Here is an 18295-nt window from a genome sequence, read left to right on the forward strand (position 1 = left end):
TACGCAATGTCAAAATGCAGCAACAAAAGCAAATAAGGTGTTAGCATGTATAAAACGGGGAATAGAGACAAGGGATGAGAGTGTAATCCTGCCACTGTATAAATCACCTAGAATATTGTGCACAGTTCTGGGCACATCACTACAAAAAAGATATCTTGGAACTAGAAAGGGTTCAGAGGCGAGCCACCAAACTGGTTAAGGGGTTAGAGGCACTGAATTATGAGGAAAGACATACAAGGTTAGATATGTTTACACTGGAAAAGAGGCGGCTGAGAGGGGACATTATTAACATTTATAAATACATAAAGGGATAATACAAGGATTTATCAGATTATCTGTTTATATAAAAAAACGCTACACAGGACACGTGGACACTCCCTGAGGTTAGAAAAGAAAACATTTCATACACAACGGTGGAAAGGGTTTTTCACAGTAAGAGCAGTCAGGATTTGGAATTCACTGCCAGTAAAGTAATGGTAGACTCAATCAATAAGTTTAAAAATGGATTAGATAAATTCCTAACTGAAATAAATATCCAAGGATACAGTACTATATTATGTAAAATGTTATTTAAAAAAAAATATTACATTTTATAATACAGGTTGAACTCAATAGACATTTTTTCAGCCTCACCAACAATGTAACTATATACCTATAATTTCCAGTCTTCAATAGTAGTCTCCTATCATAGCTTTCCGACCCCAATAGTAATTGCGTATAATAATGTAGCTTACAGTTCCCAGTAGTAATTTCCTATCATAGGTAGTAGTCTCCAATCATAGATTCTAGTCCCCAATAGTAGTCGATTATCACAGCTACCAGTCCCCAGTAGTTGTCCCCTGTCAAAGCTACAAATCCTCAGTAGTCCCCTATCATAGCTTGCAGCCCTCAGAAGCAGTGGTGTAGAGAGCTACAGCGGGTCCAGGTATGGGTTCGTGGTGGAAGGGGGGGCGGGGCGAGGGGGATGTGACCTAATCACTGGAGGCATGGCCATGCCCTTTATGCAGATGATGGGGGGAAAGAAATCACAGATTTGGGAGGTGCTATTGTGCCCCGCAGTCAGGGGCAAATCCAGAGGGGGGTGCAATCAGTTAAGTGCCCACTTCCATCCCTCTTGGGGGCAGTGCTCAGAAAGTTCTCTTACAATAGCTTACAGTCCTCAGTAGTAGTCTCCAACATTGCTCCTAGTTTCTACTAGTAGTCCTTTATCATACAGTAGTTCCTAGCTGTAGGATGTATTCATTATCCTAGGGTTGACATCACAAGTTTCCTGTGATCATACCGGAATTGGGCAAGGTGCCCCAGCATCCCAAAGACTGTCTTCGGGATGCCAAAATATCCCGGTTTTGTGGTATCAGACAGTTAGAGGTGCACTGTGCGATTTCTGTGAGTCTGTATCAGGGCTGTCCCCACCACTGCTGCAGTGTGTGTGATGTCCCTGAGTGTGTGTGATGGGCAGGACTAGCATGGGGGTGTGGGCTGGAGGAGAACACAAATTGTATGCTCTTTCCCTGAAATGCACAAGATGACATGGGTTCCCAAATCCTGCATGACTGACCATGTGTATGAACCAACTACATAGGTTACTAAGGCTACAGTTGATGTATGGGTGCATACTATATACAAGAATAAAATAAAATAAAAACCACTAAAGGTAAAAATGCATGCTGAATACACAGGAAAACCGCTTTCTACCATTTCACTATAACCCATACCTCATTAGCAATCAATGAATTCTCCTCATAACAACTCAATAATAACCGTGCATCACTGCCTACCCACTGACGGGGAGCTGGAGAACCATGCTCATTACAGTTTTAAGTGCTTACTGGATGGAATTTTAGGTTTTTTCACCAATTAGTAATATACAGTAGATTCTACGTAGAGAACTGCCAAGAGCTTCTGCTGCATTGCGATAACGCTAAATGTATTGTGATGATTTCAGGAAGCCCAGGAAAAAGTTTTGCTCAGTGTACGACAGCAGGGATAGTGTGGGAAGCGGGATTACTGCTGGAACCCTTGAACTGCAATATGACTTTTTTCATTTGTATCTGACAAAGTTCAGGTGGAAAGGGGTAAAGTTCTGCAGCTTACAAGAGAGTACAGCAATATAATGATCTTTTTCGACACTGGGGCACAGTTCTACAGATCACAAATATTTCATTTAGTAATAGAAACATTTGCAAGTTATTAGACAACAAATAATGGTTGCGCTACAAGTGGAATGAAAATATTTTGGATGGTTCAAATGTATTAGTTGATACAATAAAATGGTGTATCATGATGTAATAAAAACAGATATTGTTGTGTTTATATGTGATTTTGATACTACTACACACACTATACAGGGGAGACAGTCAATTTAACGGCCTCCCGACCGCCGGCTGAAATCCTCACTCGGGTGGTGGTTCACGCCACCACCGGAGGGGGAATATAACCCCAAAGCGTGGTGAGCGCAGCGAACGTGTAAGGGGACATGATGCGTTTGCTGCCAGTATCCTGGCTGTCGGGATCCCAGCGCCGGTCTCCTGACCTCCGGGATCCCCACAGCCAGGATAGCAAACTGAATCCCTATACAGCATAGGAAACAGGTGACACATTAACCCTTCTGTAAAAGACAGGGGTCAGAGTCGGAACTTGGGGGGGTCTATTCCCTTCACCTTGCAGCCGCATTCACCTATGCCCGCAAAGTGATTGACAGCGCCAACAGGGAGGCACTGTCGCAGGTAAAACAGGGCGGTGTCGGAATTTTTTTCGGGTGTGATGTCACACACTGCCAGTCAGGAAAAAAAAATGGTGCCAGACTGCTTGCCAGACCTTAAATCGATACATCCGCAATTTGCGGAGTGGTGCCACACACATGCTGCGTGGCCTTGCCCATTGCTGGGCGGCTACCAGCATGTGAGTAGATGGCCTCAGATCTTGCTGCAGGAAGCAAGATCTGCATCCATCTCTGAATTACCCCCTAGGCCAGAGGGTGTTTAGTGCCATACAGGGCTGTACATAATTGGTATAGGGTAGATCCAAAGGTGTCAGAACACCCTTAAAATAAACATTTTAAACAATTTGTCTATTATATTTCTTCATCAATACATCTGTATACAAGTATAAAACAAACAACAGATCACTGCACATATTACATTTAAACAAATCGCATCTGTGGAACTATAATTTTCCATAAACCTAATAAAGGGAAGGAAACACAAAAAAAGATCATCTCTAAGCACCTGTTTTCACACTGAAACCGCGCCAGGATGTCTTTGGCTTTTGTCCGACTGTTCAGCTGGATTGCCATGGAAACCTTTGAGTGCAATGGAGCGTAAACTCTTATCACTCCTTCAGGTACATCACAGTACTGAAATATAAAAGCAAAACAACACTATAATAACTAGCACATAGACTGGCATTGCTATTTTGAAGGTTTATCACTGATGGCTAAAACACAAATTAACCTTTAGCTAGAGATTTTTCTATCATCTAAAAATATCTATCTTCAGCTACTAATAATACACATAGATCTACAGACATGTTCTGGCGTCATTTTGTGGTTTCTAACTGGAAATAGATACAAGCTAACAGACAAATAGCTAAAATGTAAAGCCACAGACAGATGCTCTTTTGTGACACAGCAAATGCCTACTTTCATCTTAGCCTTAATTAGCATTACTTAATTAGCTAAAATATCTTGTAGTCAGGGCCGGCAACAGAAATTTTGGGGCCCGGTACAGCGGAATAGTGTTATCTCTGGGGCCCCCTCAGAGTGTATATATATATATATATATATTATATATTAGCACAGATCTGTGACTGTGTGTATAACGCTGGGTGGAGTCACAATGCTAGGCAGAGTCACAGTTGTAGAGTCACAGATCTGGCCAAATACCTCTCCACCATCTTCCTGGCCGGATGCGTGGTCCTCCCCGCGGTTCCTGGCTACTGTGCTGGGGTTAAGCCTGGCTACAGGATGCCATGAAGCGGTGGTTGAGCCTGCCTCCTGCCGTTGCTTCGGGCACTGAGGATCCCCGGATTCCCTCTCCCGAGTCTCTTTCAGCCTCCGGGGGCACGCCCTGCGTGTGTCACTGCCCGACACGCTCCCTCCCGTCACCTGCTGCAGCCTAGGCACGACCCCGACTCCGAGCCCCCACCGCCATTACCCGGACAGCAGGAGTAGCGCCAGCAGCAAGTGTGAGGGAGCGCGCATCCGGTTCACTACAGCGCTGCTATTGCTGCTGCTCCAGCAGATTGTTTGTGTGTGGTGTATTGTGTATGGTGTGTCATGTGTGAATGGTATGATGTATATACAGTGCCCCTCCCCCACCTGCGGCACCTCCGCACCCACCCCTCCACCACCCACGGGACCCCCGCAACCGCCCCTCCACCACCCCCGGACTCCCTCCCCCATCCACGGCAAATGTTATATCTGCCACACCTGCAGTGGACATGGGGGGTCATTCCGAGATGATCGTAGCTGTGCTAACGATCATTCTTACTGACATGCGGGGGGATGCCCAGCACAGGGCTAGTCCACACCGCATGTCAGTGCCGGCCCCCCTCCCCACAGAAGTGCAAAGTCATCGCACAGCGGCGATGCCTTTGCACTTCATGAGTAGCTCCCGAACAGCGCAGCTTTAGCGTGCTGGCCGGGAGCTACTTGTCGCTCCCTGGCCCACAGCAGCTGCGTATGACATCACGTAGCCGCTGCGGGCCCCTCCCCACATGGTCCATGCCCACAAAATGACGGCCAAACGCCGCCATTCCGGCCGCTCCCGCCCCAGCGACCGCCTCTGCCTGTCAATTAGGCGGAGGCGATCGCAGCCCAGCTACGGCCTTCGGCTGTCTGGCATGCGCTGGCGCACTAAGGCGCTGGGGCATGCGCAGTGGGTACCCGTTCGCTTGGCTGCGATAAAAAGCTGCGAGCGAACGGGTCATAATGACCTCCATGGTTCTACCCAACTGCCAACAAATTTGCTGCTTCGATCAACTCTGAATTACCCCCCATGTGCATGGTGTTTAACAGACATTTACAAAAGACTAAACCAGACAGCAAGGATATGATTTTAAATTACATGGTTTAAAACAGTCATCATGATTTTTACGCATAGGAGGTAAAGAAAACATCCCATGTATTAAATAAGTATGTGGTTCATATTGACAAGATTGCTCAAACCACAAGCTACCTTGTAAGAAAGAAAGAAAGAAAGAAAGAAAGAAAGAAAGAAAGAAAGAAAGAAAGAAAGAAAGAAAGAAAGAAAGAAAGAAAGAAAGAAAGACCTCACATTTTAGACAAGTCTATTTAAATATTGACTTCACTTGGTTGTTAAACATTTTCTCGTCCAACTTTTGGATTAGTTTGTTGCACAAGATATGCTTACACTAGTTACCAGCCAATAAAAATGATGGAACAACATAACAGTACGAACGGAGCAGCAGTTTAATTGCTCCGTTGGGCGCCATCAAATGGCCATCAGTGCGCAAAACACTTGAATTCCCCTCATAGGGATGAGGAGCAGCATTAGCCTTTTATTATATAGAATTTGTGTTGTGTATACACTGTTCCTTTATCTTAATCCTGCCATGGCAAATGTACACATGACAGGCTTGCCTCATTAAATGGGCACTATGCACACATTTCACTAGTAAAGTTAATAATGATTTTGACGCTTGATACTTATTAAAGTTTAATGAGAGCTAACCCACATATCTTCAGATATTCAGAGAGGACCACTGTGAGGGAATATCATCCATTGTAGATATCTTGTAACTGCATTAATCTCATACCAGTTACATACCGTTACTGACAGACTTTATCTAACTTCCTGCTGTGTTTTCAATCTTGTTTACATTTCATAGAAGTTCTCTGCCTTTCTTTATACACAGTAAAGAGTTACATGGAAATATACAGTGGAATGTAATGGAGTCCGAGATCGCTTGAGGTGGGGGATGCCAGACAATCTCTGACTTCTTTTTAAAGGGGCAATCACTGACAAGGCATGGTTATGCCTTGTAAGTGTTTGCCCCTTTAAAAAAACATCTGAGATTGGCCGACATCCCGCACTTCCGGCAATCTCGGACTCTATTACATCCCGCCGAGCACTTTTCCCCCAAACTAGACATTTAATCCGTCTTTTCATGAACAGGGAAATCACTGATCATTTCAGTCTAACAACTACCATTCTTTAGTAGTATGCATAGATTTTCTAGAGTAATATGCATAAGAGTTGAATGATAAGATTAGAAAAATAACTGACAGTAATCTGAAAGGAGCAGCTATTCTGCAAACCAGTATTCCTCATCAGCCCCAGCAAATGACATGTAAAGTTTTACATTAACAAATGAGGATGGAAACTTAAGTATTTGTTTTGTTGCATTACTTCCTGCATAAGTGATGATTACTAGGGATATAGACACATTGCTTCATCATCTCTATCAGGGCCATAGAGAGCAGAGATGGGCTTGGGTACTGTAGGGGGTATGGTGTACTTAAAGCGGCGTGCCCACACCTCTTCAATAAAAAATATGAAAAGACAGGGTCAGAGCCCTACCACCGAACCTCATGTAGGGAGAGGAAACTGCTCCCACCAGCAGAACTGCACATCTACTGTAGTTGATGACAGCACTGGGAACATTCTACATCTGGTGGTTTGGGTCTGCCATCTATGCTTCTGATCCTGCGTGCCGGGGTTCACCTGTCCCAACGTAAGTGTGTGTGCATTTTATGAGCACATCTGATAGCCTGTGTCTTGCATGAGCCCACAATCAGTGAGCTGGCAGACAAGATTGGGTGACCTTGGTAGGATTTAATGACAAGCAGTGGGCACTTGTGGAGATGACACACCTGTGCTGGGCACCCGAGGACACCAGAGGAGAATGCTAATTGCTATCCCTTGTGACATTAAGTATAATGCACTGTCCTCCTCACCTACAAGACCTGACCACTGAAGCTACAGCATGCATTGTACAAGAATCATCCTTCAATCTAACGCACACTGGTCTGCTGTACAATACTGGTTTTTAAGGGGCCAGTATACAAATATGCAAAAAGGACAATTGATAGACACAATTTATAGTTTTTTTATTTTTATAATGAGATACATATCCATTACAATACAGAAATCAGTGACAGGTGGTATCATACTGCAGTACACCTGTGCTTGTAAAACTAGTTAATGTGTGTTCAAATGCTGCATATTAATAGATTAGTATCTCAAAACTGTACAATACCCTAGAGCTTATAACGGTGTATGTGAAAGGTGGGCAATGTACACAAAGAGCATGAGGAGGCTTTGGCATATAAAGGGGCATATGGAAGAGAGTAATACCTATAAAGAAAGGATATATAAAGGGGCATATGGAGGAGAGGTAATGTATATAAAGGAGGGCATAAAGGGGCTCTTGCATATAAAGCGGCATGTGGAGGGGTGTGGTGGCATATAAAGGGGTATGTTGGTGCATCAGAAGCTTATGATATATAAAGGGAAATGAGGGCGAGTGGATGTCACCAGTGGTGGCTCCAGAGGACTGCAGCACAGTCCAAAATTCAAACAGGGGAGTCACGCCAACTGCCAGTGAGTCTCGGACGGTGATGTTTGGCAGTTTTTTTGGGTGGCAGTTGGTGGGGTTCCTCTATTTGAATTTTGAACTGTGCTACAGCCCCACCTCTGGAGCTGCCACGGGTTATAACCCTTTTGTGGTTTTGGTCATGACCCTTGGCCCGTACGGCAATCTCAAAATGAAAAGGTGGTAACCATACGGGACAGCCACACAGTTCTGACATGGCTTGGTGCTCCAGCTGGAGCATGCTTACTGCTGTTTGGCTTGGACTGCACCGTCTGTATAGAATTCAGCTGCAACAGCATTAAAAGTGAGTGAGGAAATAATGTAAAATCCCAGCTATCTTCAATTTTTGAATAGTCTCATTAGAATGCAACTAGTTATATATTACCGTGGGACGCCTTCTGATTCATCTACATAGTGTTATTTATGTGTGTCTTAATGCAAACAGCAATATGCCCATTATATTATACAGTGGAGTTTGAAAGTTTGGGCACCCCAGGCAAAAACTCATTTTAATGTGCAAAAAGAAGCCAAGAAAAGATGGAAAAATCTCCAAAAGGCATCAAATTACAGATTAGACATTCTTATAACATGTCAAAAAAAGTTTGATTTTATTTCCATCATTTACACTTTCAAAAGAACAGAAAACAAAAAATGGTGTCTGCAAAAGTTTGGGCACCCTGCAGAGTTAATACCTTGTACTGCCCCCTTTGGACAGCTGAGACCTGGCAGTGTCATGGATTGTTCTTAATCATCATCTGGAAAGACCAGGTGATGTCAATCTCAAAGGTTTTAAAAGCCCAGACTCATCTGACCTTGCTCCAACAATCATCACCATGGGTTCCTCTAAGCAGTTGTGTAGAACACTGAAACTGAGAATAGTTGACGCTCACAAAGCAGGAGAAGGCTATAAGAAGATAGCAAAGCGTTATCAGATGCCCATATCCTCTGTCTGGAATGTAATTAAGAAATGGCAGTCATCAGGAACAGTGGAAAATAAGCAAGATCTGGAAGACCAAGAAAAATATCAGACAGAACAGCTCGCAAGATTGTGAGAAAAGCAAGTCAAAATCCACGTTTGACTGCACGATCCCTCCAGGAAGATCTGGCAGACACTGGAGTTGTGGTACACTATTCCACTATAAAAAGAGATACTTGTACAAATATGGTCTTCATGGAAGAGTCATCAGAAGAAAACCTCTTCTACGTCCTCACCACAAAAATCAGCATTTGAAGTTTGCAAATGAACATATAGACAAGCCTGATGCATTTTGGAATAAAGTTCTGTGGACCGATGAGGTTAAAATAGAACTTATGGGCCGGAATGAGCAAAGGTACGTTTGGAGAAGGAAGGGCACAGAATTTAATGAAAAGAACCTCTGTCCAACTGTTAAGCATGGGGGTGGATCAATCATGCTTTAGGGTTATATTGCAGCCAGTGGCACAGGGAACATTTCACGAGTAGAAGGAAAAATGGATTCAATAAGATTCCAGCAAATTTTGGACGCTAACTTGATGCCATCTGTGAAAAAGCTGAAGTTAAAGAGAGGCTGGCTTCTACAAATGGATAATGATCCTAAACACACCTCAAAATCCACAGTGGATTACATCAAGAGGCGTAAACGGAAGGTTTTGCCATGGCCTTCACAATCTCCTGACCTCAACATAATTGAAAATCTATGGATAGACCTTAAAAGAGCAGTGCGTCACAGACAGCCCAGGAATCTCAAAGAACTGGAAGACTTTTGTAAGGAAGAATGGGCGAAGATACCTCAAACAAGAATTGAAAGACTCTTGGCTGGCTACAAAAAGCGTTTGCAAGCTGTCATACTTGACAAAGGGGGCAGTACAAGGTATTAACTCTGCAGGGTGCCCAAACTATTGCAGACGCCATTTTTTGTTTTCTGTTCTTTTGAAAGTGTAAATGATGGAAATAAAATCAAACTTTTTTTGACATATTATAAGAATGTCTAATCTGTAATTTGATGCCTTTTGGAGATTTTTCCATCTTTCCTTGGCTTCTTTTTGCACATTAAAATTAATTTTTGCCTGGGGTGCCCAAACTTTCAAACCCCACTGTATATATAGGGACATCCTTTAGCTTAACATTTGGCAGGTTTGTGTTCATTGTAATTTAATTTGTATTGCATTTAGGGGTCTATTTACTAAGCCTTGGCTGGAGATAAAATGGAGATAAAGTACCAGCCAACCAGCTGCTAGCTATCATGTTGCAGGCTGTGTTTGAAAAATGGCAGTTAGGAGCTGGTTGGCTGGTACTTTATCTCTGTCCACTTTATCTCTATCCAAAGCTTAGTAAATAGACCCCTTAGTACACTATACAGTATGTGTCACATATATGGGGGAATTTAATTGGGAGCGATGTTTAGCGATGTAAAAAACCTTGCACCCAATTTTGGTTAACCGCTGTTATGCGCGCTCCGATACCCATGGTATCCAATAAAAAAAAAGTGGTTGCAGGGTTTTCAGCAATTAAAACCCTGCATTGTGTGAATTAAATAAAGAAAAAAAAGATACCCCACTGGTGGTCTCCGCGGCTCCCAGTGGTCTCCTTTCCATCTTTACACTGAGGAGGGGCTGCTGGAAGGCTCTGGGCTGCCGGAAGGCGCAAGGGCTGCTTGGAGATGCAGTTCTCCCAGTGCCCGGCTCCAGGGGGATGACACTGGCACAGGGTTCGCACTCACACATACTCATGCACACACTTACACACACTCATGCACACACACTACATACTCACCACTGTTGCAGAAGACACAGCTTCTGACACTGGATGAAGAAGACACTACTTTGGAAGGTGAGTAATTACAGACTGAAACTTCCAGTTGCTTAATTAGTTGGGGGGGAGGGTGTGAGATAAAACACAGGACACGGGGAAGTGGGAAAAATGTAAAAAATTTCCAACCGGCAACTGAATCTGTATAATAAATATAAAATTAAATAAATCTGTAAGCTCTTGCGTCCACAGTTGTTGTTGTTTTTTTTTGCTTGGTTGTGATGGTGGGGAGGTGGGTCCAAACTATATTTTTTCACTTGAGCACTTTTGCAACTGGGTTCACACTGTTGCTCATCTATCTATGAGAAGCGTCTCCTGTGGCCAGACTACAACAAAATATTGTAGTGCCCTTAAACGGGTTGGGTACGGGATACAGATAGTGGCATTACCAATGCCATGATTATGACAGGTTTCTTCACACAGCCTAACCCTAACTCTCCCCTTCCACAGCCTAACCCTCCCTATTCGCAGCCTAACCCTAACAACCCCACCCCGCCCTCGACACTTCTTCGCAGCCTAACCCTCCCCCTAGTGTCTAACCGTAACCTCCCCCTGCATCCTAACCTCAGGATTCTAGTGTTGGTCTTCTGACTGCTGGCATCCTGTCCCTAGAGTTGCCAACTACGGGGGTCATTCCGAGTTGATCGCTCGCTGCCGATTTTCGCAGCGCAGCAGTCAGGTTAAAAAATGCCCAAAATATTGCGCATACATATGCACTGCAATGCGCAGGCGCGTCGTACGGGTACAAAGAGGATCAGTGCTGGACGATGGATTTAGATTCCATTCGCACAGTCGAACACAAGGTGATTAACAGGAAGAGGGCATTTATGGGTGTCAACTGACCGTTTTCTGGGAGTGTTTGGAAAAACGCAGGCGTGTCCAGGCATTTGCAGGGCGGGTGTCTGACGTCAATTCTGCCACCAAAAAGACTGAAGTGATCGCAAGGGCTGAGTAAGTCCAGAGCTACTCTGAAACTGCACAAAATGTTTTTGATGCGCTCGGCTGCAAAGGCTTCACACACTTGCAAAGCAAAAATACACTCCCCCATGGGCGGCGACTATGCGTTTGGATGGCTGCTAAAAGTTGCTAGCGAGTTATCAACTCGGAATGACCACCTACACCCCCCTCAAAACAATCCTACCATAAATGCTAAAGGTACTGGATTTAAAATAATTCTTATTACATTGGTAACATCTGTTATTTTTGAGTCTGAAAATAACCTTTATGATTCCATTATTCATTCACTTCCTCTATGCACAGAGTGGATTGACACATATAGATTTTCGTTAGGTTGAAAGCCAGCAGGTACTGCTTGATGAATTAAGTTAGTATAACGCACCTCTCTCCTCTCAGGCCTCTCACGCTCCATGGTCTTCCTCCTCAGCAGCTTCCGCACACTCTTATCAAATATGAGCTGCTTTTTGTTATTATGCAGAGCTGCTTCATTCATTTTCCGCACTTGTGAAATCAGGAAAGATGGAACCTGCATTAACACAGGAAGACAATGTTAGCAAGCATTATAAAATACATTTTATTATATAGGTTCTTGTAGCATCACTCCACATGCTTTTGATCCTTAGGAAATAATAACTTGCAGGTTTAACTCTGTAATCTGGTGAAAATGTGTCCTGAAACCACAAGAGAGATTTATACTTTTATAGAAGTAACACAAAGACAGGCCTGGTTTGTATTACAGATGTTTTGTACTTCGTGAGTCAAAGTTCCTGCAGGTTTCGTGCTGCGCTTTATGGCCCTCATTCCGAGTTGATCGGTCGCAAGGCGAATTTAGCAGAGTTACACACGCTAAGCCGCCGCCTACTGGGAGTGAATCTTAGCTTCTTAAAATTGCGACCGATGTATTCGCAATATTGCGATTACTAACTACTTAGCAGTTTCAGAGTAGCTCCAGACTTACTCTGCCTGTGCGATCAGTTCAGTGCTTGTCGTTCCTGGTTGACGTCACAAACACACCCAGCGTTCGCCCAGGCACTCCCACCGTTTCTCCGGCCACTCCTGCGTTTTTTCCGGAAACGGTAGCGTTTTCAGCCACACGCCCCTGAAACGCCGTGTTTCCGCCCAGTAACACCCATTTCCTGTCAATCACATTACGATCGCCGGAGCGATGAAAAAGCCGTGAGTAAAAATACTTTCTTCATAGTAAAGTTACTTGGCGCAGTCGCAGTGCGAACATTGCGCATGCGTACTAAGCGGATTTTCACTGCGATGCGATGAAAAATACCGAGCGAACAACTCGGAATGAGGGCCTATATTTAGTTCTTGCCAAAAGGCATACAGATGTGTGGTGCATATTAACTACCGCTGGAAGTTTATAAACTTTGCAACTTTGTCAATGGGATCTGTCTGTACTGAGCGAATTTTGCTCACTTACAGTCATAATCACCTGAATGATATTTTACAGAATATAAACTATTACTACTATATTATATTACTACTATAATACAAAAAATATTTATTTCCTGGTTTGCTACTTTGTTTTATATGCATTACAATAAAGGTATTATTACAGTATTTGTAACAAGAAACCTCCATCACTCAATTCTATATATCCTAAATACTTTATAATATTCTGTCCACTTGGTGACACTGTTTTTCTGCTTTTTATTGATCATATTGCAATTTAATATTACAATGTAAGTTATACAAGTAAGTACATATTTATCAAAGCAAAAATGCAGAGTTTTTTTTTGTTATGTTTATACACTGACTATTTAACATTTTTATAAATGGAAATACAATTTTGTTTATGAACCATTAATGCTCCCTTTCAGAGGCAAACAAAGGATTTTGGAGTGGGATCCCAAAACATGAGCATGTGAAACATTCTAGGAACCTTCACAAAGGCAAATACATAAGTTTTGTGGGTGACAGTCCTTCGTTACAAGCCCTGGAGTGGTAATGTAGTATTTTTAGAAGGGCTGGCATGCTTGAGAGTATTAAGGGACTGATTCACCCTCTCAAAACAATAAAAATGGCAGCTCTGCCTAAGTCAGCCTTCTGGAACGACTCCTAATAAAATTGGAGGCATGCTTTAAACCAGGTTTGACAAACCTGTTGCTTTCCAGCTGTTGTGAAACTACAAAGTCCCAGCATGCCCTACCACAGTTTTGCTATTAGGGAATGCTAAAACAGTAGCAGGGTATGCTAGGATGTGTAGTTTAACAACAGCTGGAGAGACACAGGTTGGCCAGGCCTGCTATAGACAATGCATGGCACATGGTCTGAACTTAACTAATTTATCGCGTCAGCAGTGGCACCAATAGTTAGTGATTTAGAAAGCCTATTGTGACATCGTTATATTTGGTCAGACGTGCTTTGTATGCAAATTATGCTTTTCATTTCCAGTCAGGACCTACAACTTATTTTTATTGTTGAATGCCATATCACATTTTCATATATGTACATAATAGTATACATATAAAAATATATACAATTATGGTATTTGTAAATCCTGTGCACATGTAGCCTACAAAGTACATAGGCCCAAATGTATTAAGACTTAAAAAGAGATAAGGTGGAAACGGATAAGAATGATAAATGACCAGCCAATCAGCTCCTGTCATTTTTCAAACACAGCCTGTTACATGGCAGTTAGGAAGCTGATTCGCTGGTACTTTATCACTCTATCCATCTCCACTTCTTCACTTTTTAAGGCTTAATACATTTGGGCCATAGTACTTTAATATACAGTATAATATGAGCAAAAGAAGGGCTGCCATTATCACATTGGCATCATGTCGGATATCGCAATATTTCTTAGCTGGGAAGGTTTCCAGGCACAAGTAATCCAGCCCCAAGTACATATTTTGGTATTATTAATTTGAGACACTCACTTCTTTAAAAAAAACACACACAGTTCCGGTGGGCGGGGCATCTAGCATGGCCGCCTTTTAGCTTCTCTCTGTACAGGGCTTGAGGAATCCATCTCAATCCTTTTTCTTTTGCCCTTTAGGAGATTTATGATCCATGGGAGTGTGTCCCCCGAGTGTGGAGAAACACATAGATACCACACAAATCCCTGTGGACCGATTTTTCACCGGAATCCAGCCGTTCAAGCTGACGGCGTGAGTGGCTGTCTGGTTTGGGCGCGAATCTGGGAAGGACCGCGCCTGAAGACTCACGGCTTCCCCCCTCACTACTAACCCTTCTCCCCGGCTCGTTTCTGTTGCGGTGAACACATCACTGGGCCCTCGGTGCCTGCCTCGTGGGGCGGCGTCCTCATCACCGCTGCTCGAGTGTCCGGCTGTGGAGCATTGGGGCTGGGCTCCGGGGACCTGCACTGTCGGCGGAGGATCCCCACATCGTAACACCACACTTGGGCCTCCCGCCCCGTACGGAGCTGCTACTGGCGGGTGAACCTCCCTGCCTCCCCTCGCTGTGACTCGGTGCGCGGCGTGGGCCGTTTCTTGGACGCCGGCCTGGCTGCTTCCTGACGCGGCAGATCATCCTGAGGCCTCTGTCTCCCGCCTGACCCCGTACCGCTGTGGGTGCCCGCAGGGATTGCCGTGGCTGCCAATTACCGCTGCTACAAGCGCTCCACTGGCTGTAACTGCTGCTGCCCGCCCAGACCCGTGCCCTGGTGGATGTCCGCGGGAGCCGACGGGAGTGTGCGCCTGCCGTGTGGCTGTGTGTCCACCCGGACGTGCCCCTGACTGCTCCGGTGCCCTCTCTGGGCCTATTTTGCTGTGACGGATCGCCCCTGCGGCTGGTGCCCGGGGGACCTCGGGACTGCACCTCTTGGGACCTTCGGTGGCTGATGTTCCTGGGGATGACCTTGCCTGCTGCTGCTGCAACTTGCCAGCTGGGCCCTGTCAGGTACTAACACTGTTTGTCCCCCTCACTGCCTCTTTACTAACACTCCCCCATTCTTCTTCTATATTGCCCCTCACTTGATACCGTCCCCCCTTCTGTGTAAACCCCCCCCCCCACCCTGCAATACATCCCTGTCCCTTTTGCCAAAGTTACCCTCACTTATTCCTCTCCTTCCTCCTCCCTCCTACTCGACTGCCTCATCCATATTAATGAAAGGAACTGGTTTGCTGAGATATCGAGATCCTTACTGGAGTTCCTATCGTTCCTTCTGTGGTTACACAGCACCGGCTGGTGCAGTACTGGGACATTTAGCTTTTAAAGGAGGACTCTAGATATTACTCCCCCTGATTGCCGTGACTAGGCTCTATCTGCCGTATAAGGGAAACGTATTGCTGGACTCTACGTTAGGGGTCATGCAGCTTGTATACTGCTGCAACTGAGGGAATAGTGCCACAGAGTGATTTATTTTTTTTGTTTTGTTGGGAGATTTCTAGAGAGATTGTATTCTTTTTCTATGTTTCTTTGATCGCTTTAGATATATAATCTGCTCTGCTGGCTCCTGAGACAACCTTTATGTACCGTTTGTTATTTTTCTTATATGTCATTATGTGTCGTTTGTTATTTTTACTCAGAATCTCTATTCTGTATTGCTTGACATACTATATTGTTTCTAGATATAAGTTTCTACCACAGCCGAGCATAACTACAGTTTATTGCCGGGGCTGTTGCTGTCGCAGGTTGCGATATGTTTTAGACACTAGGAGATGGTTTAACACATCCGCCCGAGCTTTATATGTAATCACCTCTGTTTTTCTTTTTTGTTACTGTTCTTAACTGGGGAAACTTTGTTTGAGGGGGACGTTGATTGTTCCGCATTTCACTCTCCGGGGTATGGACAAATACCTCGACAAAACCATGCCTCCGAAACAATCCAACGCCTCATACAAAGCAAAGAAGGGAAAAGAAGCCCCCTCCAAATCGGGTCCACCATCCCCGGTTGGACATGGGTCGGAATCACCCAACCCACCTAGTGATAAAACTCCCCCTCTGATGGCAAAAGAGATTTCTGATTTTCTTATGCCCTTGCTTGATAAGCGATTTGACGACCTACAGGCCCGATTAGAAACGGGTTTAGCTTGCATAGATTCTCATGCGACGAGTCTTACTGCGTTGGAAACAAGATTGGGGGACACTGAGTACTTGGTCCAATCCTTTCAGGAGGGGATATCATCCCAACATAAACATATACAACAACTGCAGGATAAGGTTGAGGACCTGGAGAATAGATCTCGTAGAAATAACCTTCGATTTATAGGCATTCCGGAGTCCTTGATGGGCCAGGCCCTCTCCTCCTATCTTTCTATTGACCTCCCAAACTCCTTGGGGATCATGGAGGATATGGAAATCCCCCATCTCGAAAGAGTTCATAGACTGGGGACGCTGCAAGATGGGACGCGGCAGCGCTCCCGCCCGGTCATAGCTCGCTACCTAGACTATAGGGCTAAAGAACAGGTCCTTACAGTTTATCGTAAAACTAGAGAATTGTTGGTCAAGGGTCACAAGATCCTGATATTCCAGGATTTCTCGGCTGCAGTGGCTCAGAAAAGAAAGGAATTCTCTGCCGTTTGCTCTCATTTACATAGTAACAATATCAGATTTGCCTTGTTATACCCAGCCAAACTGTGGGTCTCAGAGAATGGTACACAACGGTTTTACACAGACCCAGAAGTGGCGAGAACTCACTTCTTGACTCGCAAATCCCCTTCAAAGTCTCCTGCTATTTAATGTATTCCTTACTGAGATGCTATGGGTTAACTGTTTTAGGTACTCCTGCCTCGGGCGGATGTGTGTTCGCCTCTTACTTGTTTTTTTTTTCTCTTCTCTCTTAGCTTATAGTCTTTACTGTAATTCCCTATAAGCATCTATTTTTACTACCTTAGTAATTGTTTTGTTAATATTTTGTGTGCGCACCACTAGACCTAGTTGGTGCTCACCATGTTTTTGGTTGTTAGGAAAATGTTAGAAAATAGAGTTATGAGTCATTATGGTTCACTAATGTTATCCCAAATCTAAAGACTGTGCTATATTTCTCATGTTGCGCTGATGTTGATGCTGTTGAAGCCACTGCTTGCTAAGCGACCTTGGGTTGGGGGGGGAGCCGCCGCTGTCCGCCTGAATTTATTGCCTACCTGTCAAGTTTCTCACTGCCCTGTGGGGATTGGGTAGCCATGCCGTCAGTAATTTCTACCTCTTCTGAGGTAATTCCCCCGAAACCGATACAGTTTGTTTCTTGGAATGTAGGGGGACTTAATTCCCCAGTCAAGAGACGATGTGTGGTCACGCACCTTAAACGCCTCCACCCGGATGTTATTTTCTTACAGGAAACACACAGGCGGGCGGGTGAGGAAAATGTATTAAAAGCACCATGGCTTGGCACTTGTGTCACTGCCCCTTTTTGCACAAAAGCCAGAGGGGTAGCCATACTTTTTCAAAAAAACCTCCCGGTTACTATTTTGACAGAACTCATTGATCCCGAAGGCAGATATATCATTATGGACATAGAGCTTTTTCATGCCAAATATACCCTTGTCAACTTATACACCCCGAATGTTAATACACACACATTTATTCAGGACTTTGCCCACATTCTTCTTAGCAGAACTAACTACTCCCTAATAGTGGGTGGGGATTATAACATGGTGGACGATCCTACAGTTGACAGATCACCGACTATGTCGAGAACCACTGATTCTCAGAGCAGACACCTGTTGACATTTCGAGACTCCCTAGACCTCTCTGACCCTTGGAGATTGCTGCATCCAACTGACAGGATGCACACCCATTTATCGTTGGCACACGGAACTCTGTCTCATATTGACAGGTTCTTCATTGCCGATGACCTAATGCCCCAGATCGCTGGGGTGGATATACTCGATATATTGATCTCTGATCATGCCCCCGTCACGTTAGCGCTGACCCATCCCCACATGCATTCGACAGATCGCATTTGGCGATTCCCACAATACCTGGCAGACTCGGAAGACTTCAAACTATACCTAACAAATCATTGAACCAATTACGTAGATGACAATATAGAATACTGGGACAAACCCGAAATCT

General features: G+C 44.4%; 1 protein-coding gene across 4 annotated transcripts in view; it reads right to left on the minus strand.

The window, feature by feature from the left end:
- The window catches only part of ARHGAP28 (Rho GTPase activating protein 28), a 320532-nt gene that overhangs the window by 10156 nt on the left and 292081 nt on the right, over positions 1-18295 (minus strand). For all 4 annotated transcript variants that reach the window (XM_063923510.1, XM_063923509.1, XM_063923512.1 and 1 more), the window contains exons 12-13: positions 11685-11828; positions 3228-3355 (exon numbers count right to left, since the gene is read on the minus strand). In XM_063923510.1, coding sequence (XP_063779580.1) covers positions 3228-3355; positions 11685-11828 — 272 coding nt within the window. The remainder of the gene's footprint in view (positions 1-3227; positions 3356-11684; positions 11829-18295) is intronic.

This window comes from Pseudophryne corroboree, chromosome 5 (assembly GCF_028390025.1).
Source record: "Pseudophryne corroboree isolate aPseCor3 chromosome 5, aPseCor3.hap2, whole genome shotgun sequence".
In the NCBI taxonomy this organism is placed as follows: Eukaryota; Metazoa; Chordata; class Amphibia; order Anura; family Myobatrachidae; genus Pseudophryne; species Pseudophryne corroboree.